Genomic DNA, 12,809 nt, shown 5'->3' with positions numbered 1-12,809 from the left:
GGTCTCCAGTCATGAAAAGCATTACATTCGCTTCTCACTGACCCAAAATCACAAGGCACTTTTTGGCTTGACTTAAGGTCACAACTGGAAAACCAGGAATATGTTCCAATACGTTTCACTGATATACAGTCGATATAATGTCTACATTTCACAGATCGCCATGCCCTAATGAGAGAAAATAGATTTCAGAAATCCAAACATAGCGGAACATGGCCGTTATAGGGGCCGCTCAATCATGATTTAATATGGGATCAAAAGAGCAGGAAGAGCTGATCGTAAGACTGCAAGATTGTGCAACCGGACCGGACTTCATCTTCATGGGCGATAACGTACGACATCTTCGTGCCAGGGTCGTGGATGCCAACCATTGTTAGTTTGGACTCGCCCGCTATGTAAGACCGGACCTAATTCATTTCGAACACATGTGGAAGGGGCTGCAGATCTCACTCTAATGAAGACCTGTCCTTTCGGCAGTTCTTCGGGAACTCGGCAAAGCTGTTACTTAGGAGTGGAATCGTCTTCAGCTAGCAGCCATCCAAACAATTTGGAGTATGAGACGACGGTGCCAGACTGTGCAGGCATTATGTCTGATCATCAGACAACCTGGGTTTTGCTACTTTTGACATTTGATTTGTTTTCGTGATACGCTAAACGTTTCTATTTTGGTCAGATATTCCCATTTTGACGGGCATTGTATCTTTGCATGTCTTTACGTAATATTGTCTTTATAAGATATTGCACATAATTACCTTCGTAAACTTTGAGTAGTATAATTTCAAACCGGTGCATGCACTAATGACTTTCAAGATTTAGATACCGCAAATCTCCGTTAACGCATACAAGATATACAAGATATAACGCATACAAGAAATAACCAAACATCTTTTAGTAATTCATACAATTATCAGACACTTGTCCACATGATTATATTGAAACACCTGAGAACTGTTTATGATTAATCCTCCCCTAAAGGTTATGTGCATATAGATATGCATGGGTCAGGTGAGTGGTGTTATGGCATAACGAGATGGTGCTGGAATATAATACAGACGCTTGAAAATGAGACGAGCGCCCTTTTAGCGTAGAACGTGGAAGAGACCTGTCTTGGCACTGCTGTATTTGAACGAACTAGTGAATATTTAATTTGCATCTTTCCTACTTCTATTTGTCAATTTACATGGTTATAGTTAAAATTCGAATTAAGGTGTTTTGAAGTGTGTTTTTAATTGACGCAGGGCGGATCATTTGAATTTAATTTCATGGGTGGGGGGGGGAGGTTTTTTTTGATTTGATAAATTGTTCCAGTTGCTGCTTGAAAAATGTAATAGCTGCTTCCGAGTGTGCAAAAAGCCAATGAAGTAGGAATGGGATTAGAGGTGGAAGCCTGAGATGAACAAATCAAAGGAATAGTTTAGAAACGAGGAGATATTCACATATTGACACAGTTGGTTAGGTTTGGTGGAGGGGTGCATCAGAAGCGGAGGAAATGAAACATCCTTGATCTCGGTTGATGGTGTGCTTTTGACGTTTGATGTTAACGGCTTCGGTGAGTTTACGTTTGGTGAAGAATGGTGACAATCACGTTTATTTGGTGACTGGGGTTTGGTTTGATGTGATCTGAGATGGTTGATTTGCTGTCGGAATTGGCAATGGAAATATGACGTTATTTCACGGGCTTTATCAACTTACTGCCCAGCCAGTTGTTTTAATTACGATGTTTTCATTGTTACACTCCGTTCCTGTACATCCCTCCTTTTCATGTTACATTCAAACTAGACAAGGTACAAGAATAGCACAAAATGAAAGAGTGAGTGAGTGAGTTGGGCTCTACGCCACTTCTAGCAATATTCCAGCAATATCACGACGGGGAACACCAGAAATGGGCTTCACTCATTGTACCCATGTAGGAATCGAACCCGGGTCTTCGGGGTAACGAAAGAACGCTTTAACCACTTTAACCATCCGCCCCCAAAATAAAAGAAGTTGTTATCCATAAATTTGTTATTGTTCTACTTCCCAACGTCTAAGATGCCACTCAAGTTATTTTCCAACGGTCTGTATATGCAAACCATGAGATTGATTACTTACTATACAACCGTTCACATGTTTAGAGAGAGTACCTTATGTTTAGGGGGCAGTGGGGTAGCCAAGTGGGTAAAGCGTTCGCTCGTCACGCCGAAGACCCGGGTTCGAATCCCCACATGGGTTCAATGTGTGAAGCCCATTTCGGTTGTCCCCCGCCGTGATGTTGCTGGAATATTGCTAAAAGCGGCGTAAAACCAAACTCGCTCGCTCACCTTATGTTTATTCAACTGCAGCATGCACGCATTTGTTTATGTAGACCACATCTGACGAGGACGAAGAAGTCAATATTTCACTAATAGTATCGATCTCTATGTTTATTGTTGCCACCACTGATTTAGCTTCGTTTGTCATTGATTGGCATCAGTAGAACAGCAAACCTTATCAGCACACTGTGCCTATACAATGTTCCAATCTACACAGGTTAACTTAGGCCATCCATATAATTAGTGGTAATCTCCTAGTGAGATTTCACAGGAATGATCGGTTGGAAGGAATTTAAAATAAATATACATTAACAAACACTTCAACTGATGCGTTTCCCGTAAAAGCATGTGGAAATTGGGATGCATATGAAGAGCAACGGTTCTTGTATCAGCGTTGAGAGTGTGAAGCCGTGAAATGCTACAGTAACTGAAGACGTTATTGTCCCTTATCAGATTGCAGTGCGGATGGGATTCTGAAAATGAAAATCATTGAAATTCATCTTTATTGGGATCTGTAATGTTTGAGCGAGGGAACGGGTGAATGTCAGTCACCCTAATTGAGGAATTGTAGAATTGGAACGAAGGTTTCTTTCTTTGTTTGTTCATGTGTTTGTTGGTTTGTTCAACTCTACATTCAGCAATTCTCCAGCTATATAGCGGCGGTTAGAAGGAAGGCCAGAAACAAAACACAAATACAGATCTTCTATGCAGGATACAATGCAGGATACGGTTGCTGATGATCTCCAAACACCATTCTCGTTTACCAAGGCCATGTTATCTCCATTCAGAGAGGGCGGTGGGGTAGTCTAGTGGTTAAAGCGTTGGCTCGTCACGCCGAAGACTCGGGTTCGATTCCCCACATGGGTACAATGTGTGAAGCCCATTTCTGGTGTCCCCCGCCGTGATATTGCTGGAATATTGCTAAAAGCGGCGTAAAACTAAACTCACTCACTCACTCCATTCTGAGAATGTAGGTTCACCACCCACCCATGATGATATACATCCACATTCCCTGCTTCACGGGACCCTAACCTAAACTGCTGGGTACGTGTACACCCTTGTTTGATTTTCGCTTATAGAAAATACACAAGAGATGGTTATTTAAGAACCGTATGAACGTCGTATCTGGCGACGACCTTCATACAATGAATGACCCTCACTCTGTGAAGGTTCATACTCCCATAGGGGGGGGCGGTGGGGTAGCTTAGTGGTTAAAGCGTTCGCTCGTCACGCCGAAGACCCGGGTTCGATTCCCTACATGGGTACAATATGAGAAGCCCATTTGTGGTGTCCCCCGTCGTGATATTGCTGGAATATTGCTAAAAGCGGCGTAAAATAAACTCACTCACTCACTCCCATAGGGACGGTGGTGTAGTCTAGTGGTTAAAGCGATCACTCGTCACGTCGAAGACCCGGGTTCGATTCCCCACACGGGTACAATGTGTGAAGCCCCATCTGGTGTCCCCCGCCGTGATGTAGCCGGAATATTGTTAAAAGCGACGTGAAACTAAACTCACTCACTCATACTCCAATGAACTCACCCAAAGTTCTTATAATGTTTCAAACCTCTCTTTCATACATCGAGGAGTGAGTGAGTTTGGCTTTACGCCCCTTTTAGCAATATTCCAGCAACATCACGGCGGGGGACACCACAAATGGCCTTCACACGTTGTACCCATGTGGGGATTCGAACCCGGATCTTCGGCGTGACGAGCCAACGCTTTAACCACTAGACTACCCCACCGCCCCGCCCCCTAACGAAGTAATACATACATATGATGAATGGTGTATATGACGACGTGAAGCTTTGGGCGTTTGGAAATTACTCACGAGTAATTTATATTACAAAAAAGAATTCAATATAGACAAAGTAAGTTCTGAGCACTATTTATTCCTGCACGTTGCTGTCATGTATACGGACAACTGATATCAGTATTCTACACGACAGGTACTATATATGACTCTCCACGAGTGAAGATGATGCATCAGTTTAACAATATGCTATGCACATAGTATACACACACTTTTACATCACAAAATGGAAAGATTGTAGAAAAGTCGTTATTTGTTTTAATTGTTGACTTACGTGTAAAACATCTTATGAAGAATTACTATACAGTGCCCACGGCTGAGATCAATAAGTAAGTTTAAAATAATTTTTCAGGAGATTAGTTCAACAATAAGTGTCGCTAAAACAAAGATTTTTAATGTAATCCGAGTAAGATGAATTAAACACTGGTAGTAACTGAAGGGTAATCCTTTAAACATGGATTAAACAATAAGAGTCACTATAAAGTAATCTTTCATTAGATGCACACAACACCAACTTTATAGTAATCATTTATAAGATGGATTAAACCCCAAGCGACACTTTATAGCAATCCTTTATACGGCGGATTAATCGACAAGAAATTAGCCTTCATGAAATTACTAAACACCTACTTTAACGTAATCTTTCATATGATGAATTTTACACCACGAGTAACTTTAAAGCTGTCTCATAAAATGTGTATACAAGTAAACTGATACACTTGACATATTAATCGTGCATCCGTCTTGAAACATATATTATTACTCAACAATTAATACGTGCTATGATTCATATAGCCTCTTTACTAGTACTAAAGCCAATATTTGCTTAACAGTCGACCTTTTTTCAGACAAACGAAATCAACAGGCTTACATCATATCTTCAACACAAGAAACACACGCTGAATCTCGTGGTATTCTTATACCAGACAATTTCGAAACTTGCAGAAATTATCATATTACTACAGTGAAACCTCTTAAATTCGTATATCTGTGGACCATCGGAAATCCCTGTAGATTTGATTTGTTTGTTTGTAGTTTAATAATCATTATTCCAGCTAAAAGGCGGTAATTATATTTGAACCATTACGTGACACACATTAAACTGTCTCCATTGAAATGTCCTGGTTCCACTGTAGTGTTCTGGAATGGTTAGGGATAGATTAATTTTTCTTTCGATTAAAATTCAATACTGGCATTACACCATCCCTTTCCTATAAAAACACACCTGTAATTGTGAGTTCGTAATGAGCCATGTCCAAAGGTTGTCTTAATTACGAGTTTAGACTTTATCACAAAGGTCGAATACACAGAACATGAACACACTGAATCACCACAACATATGTAGCATTGAATCTCCACAACATATGTAGCATTGAATCTCCAGAACATATGTAGCATTGAATCTCCACAACATATGTAGCATTGAATGTCGACAACATATGTAGCATTGAATGTCGACAACATATGTAGCATTGAATCGCCACAACATATGAAGCATTGAATGTCGACAACATATGTAGCATTGAATCTCTCCACAACATATGTAGCATTGAATCTTGAGAAACATATGTAGCATTCAATCTTCAGAAACATATGCAGCATTGAATCTCCACAACATATGTAGCATTGAATCTCCACAACATATGTAGTATTCAATCTTGAGAAACATATGTAGCATTGAATCTTCAGAAACATATGTAGCATTGAATCTCCACAACGTATGTAGCATTGAATCGCCACAACATATGTAGCATTGAATCTCCACAACATATGTAGCATTGAATCACCACAACATGTGTAGCATTGAATCTCCACAACATATGTAGCAGTGAATCTCCACAACATATGTAGCATTGAATCTCTCCACAACATATGTAGCATTGAATCTCCACAACATATGTAGCAGTGAATATCCACAACATGTGTAGCAGTGAATCTCCACAACATATGTAGCATTGAATCACCACAACATATGTAGCATTGAATCACCACAACATATGTAGCATTGAATCTCCACAACATATGTAGCAGTGAATCTCCACAACATATGTAGCAGTGAATATCCACAACATATGTAGCAGTGAATCTCCACAACATATGTAGCAGTGAATCTCCACAACATATGTAGCATTGAATCTCCACAACATATGTAGCATTGAATCTCCACAACATGTGTAGCATTGAATCTCCATAACATATGTAGCATTGAATCTTGAGAAACATATGTAGCATTGAATCTCCGCAACATATGTAGCATTGAATCACCACAACATGTGTAGCATTGAATCGCCACAACATATGTAGCATTGAATCTTGAGAAACATATGTAGCATTGAATCTTGAGAAACATATGTAGCATTGAATCTTCACAACTTATGTAGCATTGAATCTCCACAACATATGTAGCATTGAATCACCACAACATATGTAGCATTGAATCACCACAACATGTGTAGCATTGAATCGCCTCAACATGTGTAGCATTGAATCTCTCCACAACATATGTAGCATTGAATCTCTCCACAACATATGTAGCATTGAATCGCCACAACTTATGTAGCATTGAATCTCCACAACATGTGTAGCAATGAATCACCACAACATATGTAGCATTGAATCTCCACAACATATGTAGCAGTGAATCTCCACAACATATGTAGCATTGAATCTCCACAACATATGTAGCATTGAATCACCACAACATATGTAGCATTGAATCTCCACAACATATGTAGCATTGAATCTCCACAACATATGTAGCATTGAATCACCACAACATATGTAGCATTGAATCTCACAACATGTGTAGCAATCACAACAACATATGTAGCATTGAATCCACAACATATGTAGCATTGAATTGAATCATTGAATCACACAACATATGTAGCATTGAATCTCCACAACATATGTACAACATATGAATCTCCACAACATATGTAGCATTGAATCTCTCAACAACATATGTAGCATTGAATCTCCACAACATATGTAGCAGTGAATATCCACAACATGTGTAGCAGTGAATCTCCACAACATATGTAGCATTGAATCACCACAACATATGTAGCATTGAATCTCCACAACATATGTAGCATTGAATCTCCACAACATATGTAGCAGTGAATATCCACAACATATGTAGCAGTGAATATCCACAACATGTGTAGCAGTGAATCTCCACAACATATGTAGCAGTGAATCTCCACAACATATGTAGCATTGAATCTCCACAACATATGTAGCATTGAATCTCCACAACATGTGTAGCATTGAATCTCCATAACATATGTAGCATTGAATCTTGAGAAACATATGTAGCATTGAATCTCCGCAACATATGTAGCATTGAATCACCACAACATGTGTAGCATTGAATCGCCACAACATATGTAGCATTGAATCTTGAGAAACATATGCATCTTGAGAAACATATGTAGCATTGAATCTTCACAACTTATGTAGCATTGAATCTCCACAACATATGTAGCATTGAATCACCACAACATATGTAGCATTGAATCACCACAACATGTGTAGCATTGAATCGCCTCAACATGTGTAGCATTGAATCTCTCCACAACATATGTAGCATTGAATCTCTCCACAACATATGTAGCATTGAATCGCCACAACTTATGTAGCATTGAATCTCCACAACATGTGTAGCAATGAATCACCACAACATATGTAGCATTGAATCGCCACAACATATGTAGCAGTGAATCTCCGAAACATATGTAGCATTGAATCTCCACAACATATGTAGCAGTGAATCTCCACAACATATGTAGCAGTGAATCTCCACAACATATGTAGCATTGAATCACCACAACATATGTAGCATTGAATCTCCTCAACATATGTAGCAGTGAATCTCCACAACATATGTAGTATTGAATCTCTCAGCAAAATATGTAGCATTGAATCTCCACAACATATGTAGCATTGAATCTCTCCACAACATATGTAGCATTGAATCTCCACAACATATGTAGCATTGAATCACCACAACTTATGTAGCAGTGAATCTCCACAACAGATGTAGCAGTGAATCTCCACAACATATGTAGCAGTGAATCACCACAACATGTGTAGCATTGAATCTGAACAAAATATGTAACATTGAATCTCCACAACATATGTAGCAGTGAATCTCCACAACATATGTAGCAGTGAATCGCCACAACATATGTAGCAGTGAATCTCTACAACATATGTAGCATTGAATCTTGAGAAACATATGTAGCATTGAATCTCCACAACATATGTAGCATTGAATCTCTCCACAACATATGTAGCATTGAATCTCCACAACATATGTAGCATTGAATCACCACAACATATGTAGCAGTGAATCTCCAGAACATATGTAGCATTGAATCTCCACAACATATGTAGCAGTGAATCTCCACAACATGTGTAGCATTGAATCTGAACAAAATATGTAGCATTGAATCTCCACAACATATGTAGCAGTGAATCGCCACAACATATGTAGCAGTGAATCACCACAACATATGTAGCATTGAATCTGAACAAAATATGTAGCATTGAATCTCCACAACATATGTAGCATTGAATCGCCACAACATATGTAGCAGTGAATCACCACAACATATGTAGCATTGAATCTCCACAACATGTGTAGCATTGAATCTCCACAACATATGTAGCATTGAATCTCCACAACATATGTAGCATTGAATCTCCACAACATATGAAGCAGTGATCATTTCCAGAAATCCGCGTTAAGGACGAAACAAAAGTAGGACCCGGTCGGAGCATTTACACAAATTACCATACGAACATTCTCTATCCATGATCATTCCGTCCACTGTCGTCATCACAAACGTCGATTACACAGAACATGAACACAACAATTGGAGACACATGTTTATCTCCTCAACATATATTGAAGTCCTCATATTTCCTGAAATCCGCATGCGAGGCAAAACCAAAAGTTGCACCTGGTTCATTCATACAAATTGCCACACAGACACTTTCTGTCCTTCATCATTTCTTTCCCGCATATTTCTTGTAAATCTCCGAGTTCCGTTTCATGATATCTAAACATGGCCCAAGAAGTCTCTCAAAGGATTCACGTTCTAAAAACGCAGCCTTCACCTTACCGTCGGCCACAACGTTAGCTGACCTTGGCTTATTCTCGATCAAGGCCAGTTCTCCAAAATATTTCCCTTCACAAAGACTTCCAACACGTTCAACATGGCCGGCATCTTTGTTGATGGAGATATACACCGAGCCATCTTCAATAAAGTACATCCCATCTGCCTCGTCCCCTTGGCTTATGATGACGTCTCCGTCAGCAAAGATCTTAGTGAGCAGTGCGTCAGCAAGGTTCATTCGCTCATATTGGTCAATCGACTGCAGCATAGGAACATGTTCCAGAAGCCGTTCGTAAAGCTTGCGTTTCTTGAACGCAGCTTTCAGTATGATACGTTGAAATGACGACCGGTCCATGGCCCATAGTACTCCGTCTTCCGAAGCACGTATCGTCGCCGACCTGGGCATGTTGTACATAAGGGCTAATTCTCCGAAGCTTCCTTTGTTGTCGAATTCAAACACCTTCTTTTCGTCTCCGTTTGTGTCGACAATGACGTCATACGTGCCTGAATCGATGACGTAAAAGTTGTCACCGTCATCGCCCTGTTTGATAACAACTTCGCCATCTGTAACGTTCTTCTCAAACATGGCATCAATAACGTCATTGATTTGGTCGGAATCCAAGCTACGAAATATCAGGATTCCCCCCAGGGCTTCTTTAAGACGATTCCTCTGTTCTGGAGATTTGGGGTAAACGACCTTTTCCTTTTCATCATCATCAGCTTCCGGGTCATACCTTTCTGCAGATACTGAATTCCGTCGGGCGTATTTGTTTTTATTAGTTTTCGGCTTTAGATCCGGCTCGCCAGCTTCGTCATCATCGACGATGATGTACATAGGAACTGTTTTCGGTTTACTTATATCTCTCGCCCGGGTGAAGTATTCCACGGCGTAGTCGTTGAGGTCGCTGGGTTTCTCACGGAGAACTGCAACAGTGAAATCCTTCAGCATGTCCCCCAGCCCGGACGGAATCTCGAGGTTCATCATTGTTTATCCCGATGTCACGTACAAGGATATTTATGTCAGTGCAGCCATATCGTCAGCTTACCTGATGGAGAAAGTGTCACGGCCTTATAGTTCTGTATATTTAATGAAGGCTAATTAACGACAGGTGCGCTGCCCTGTAATCTTGAAATCATTCATTATGCACGCACGAATCATCAATACTGGGCGATGTGCACTGGTTTTCTCATTTGCCTGCAATGCACTATGATTTACTGTTGGTTTCCTTCGCAACACGTCTTGCAGTGGCAAGTACACCGTTTTATGCGTGCCAATTACACGAGGAAGTAAGTGTCGATCAATTAAAACGTTACGGTTGGCTGTCAACTTTAGTTTAATCCGTCCGTGGTATATTTAGAAAATGTTCTGTATGCGCTAGATCCTTGAAGAAAATAGCTCCGACAACAGTCTCCATTGATCAATGAACGCCTTGTGAAACATCGTAAAATCCATCCCATCCTGTATGCATGTATAAACAACAACTCCTCGATGAAGCCGCCTGTACAGATGACATATACAAATGTGTACAACTCTTAAGCATCTTGCATTTTGATTACTCCTTCCTAAAATGGGCTATGTATACCAGATATTAGACACAATTTGATAATGTCAAATCAATTAACTCGAAACATTACAATGTTGATTGCTTATTGCGGTTATGACCTGTAACTAAAACACAAGATCCTCAACAATCCTCTTAAAGTCGCATTTATCCATTGAAGCTCGCAATCCCTTGAAGTCTTCATATGGAGGACTCCTGAATCTTCCAAGATGATAATATCTCACGACCGTCACTATTGTATTAACATGACCGAAACTACTCAGATCACCCCTCACAACCAAATTGAATCCAGTTTGAAGTTGAGTAAAGGTTCCAAGTTCGAGTTTCAGCTTACAACCCTATTTAATCCAATTTGAAGTTGAGTAAAGGGCTTTTAAAAGTTCGAATTCTAGCTCACAAACAAATTGAATCCAGTTTGAAGTTGCGTAAAATCAAGGGTACAAGTTCTTCACAAACGCCACCGATTCGTAAATATCCAACATTTGTCCCTCTACATGTGCCCGCCATGTCTCTCCATACCACCTGTTTCATATGAAGATGAACTCCACCTTAACGAAAACCCAGATTCCAAACCTGGTCAACTCCACCGTTCTGCACAACCACACAGTGACGTTGTTAAGTGAAGTGCTTATTGTGGAACTTGGCGAATAACATCTGTTGGTTTCCATCCGTATTTGCTCGACGCTGATTTCCTCCCACAAATCTATAGATGCCAAGCGAGCTATACATTCCAGTAATCAATATTGCGTCTTTGCAAACAATTACTCCGTGTGTCATTTTATGAACTTCCTGAATGGTAAAGCAGTCCAGCGCGTGTTATTCACTGATGGGCTTGTTCAAGATATATGTGAGAGGATGGAATATTTAACAGCAGGAAGGAACAGTTCTTTGTCCTCCTATTGATCAGCACGGAGGAATCCTGTGCATAATAACTTGAGTTTAATTGCTTTGTAATCACGACACGTATTGATTAATGATAATTCTGTAGCTATCGGGAAACATCGCGTTTTAAAGCGTTCGTTCTATTTGTCGAGCTGTTCACTTTCAACAAGTGAATACAAAACTTGGTTTAGAAACAGTAATCAGCTTTAATGGCTCATTTAATGTTTGTCGTGGTTGTTATGAGAATTCACTGAAACGGGAACGTCATTCGAGGGTGAATAGTCCAGGGTGGCTCAATCGTTTCGTTGGCCGCATTTCGCTAAGCAGGATTGTGTCCCTTGATCGTGCTGGAAACAACGATACTGGGTTCGAATCCCGGTTCGCTCCAATTAGATATCTAGCTTTGTAAGCACTATATTCGTTGATCGTAGTTTGCGTCAAATAGGTAAACGTCATATATCTGCGCATTCTCGATAATCTCCAGGGTATACGTCACGATCACTCTCCACTACACCCTGGAGGCATCCACGGCTTGGCCCGATGATTTTATTACCTCCCTTGGCTGGCTTTTTATCCAATCAGGTGTCTACGCTGGGAAGTTGAGCGAACCAATCACAACTCACTTTCGCTTCTTAAATTATCTAACCGTTTAAACTTAGCAACACAATTGATGCAGATGTAGTCTGAAAGAGGTAGAAGGAGTTCTTTCATATATTTTTTTAGAAGTTTCAGATCTGTCAATTTGTTAGTATGATTTCCCCAAAAATCTGACTGGCAATGCGAACAAACCTTCGCGACTGCGACCGCTATCTATGTTGACACTTTCAAGGATGTAACGGCGGCTTAGCTGATTGGCTACTTTAAGAATGCGGGGCCTTTGCTGGCTCGGAGGTAATATAATTGTCGGGTCAAGCCGTGGATGCATCCAGGGTATAGTGGAGAGTGATCGTAACGTATACCCTTGAGATTATCGAGGATGATATCTGCGTTACTTCGGGTTTTACTCCCCCAATAAGCAGACCCGCCGTTATATAAGTAAAATACTGTTCGAAGAGGCGTTAGCTCACTCACTCACTCACTTAATCAGTATTTGTTTCTGTCTTGAACTGTGTGGATCTGTGCTCAACTGTGTGGTGACT

General features: G+C 40.4%; 1 protein-coding gene across 1 annotated transcript; it reads right to left on the bottom strand.

Moving 5' to 3' along the window:
- Positions 1-8,995: 8,995 nt before the first annotated feature.
- Positions 8,996-11,429, bottom strand: LOC124255517 (cAMP-dependent protein kinase type II regulatory subunit-like). Its single transcript, XM_046689457.1, has one exon. It carries the CDS (start codon positions 10,209-10,211, stop codon positions 9,117-9,119), a length of 1,095 nt encoding a protein of 364 aa, XP_046545413.1. The 5' UTR covers positions 10,212-11,429; the 3' UTR covers positions 8,996-9,116.
- Positions 11,430-12,809: the final 1,380 nt, after the last annotated feature.

This window comes from Haliotis rubra, unplaced genomic scaffold (genome assembly GCF_003918875.1).
Source record: "Haliotis rubra isolate DU_JTF1 unplaced genomic scaffold, ASM391887v1 Scf1155, whole genome shotgun sequence".
Taxonomy (NCBI): domain Eukaryota; kingdom Metazoa; phylum Mollusca; class Gastropoda; order Lepetellida; family Haliotidae; genus Haliotis; species Haliotis rubra.
The sequence above is the reverse complement of the archived record's forward strand: the minus strand, read 5'-3'. Positions and strand labels throughout refer to the sequence as shown.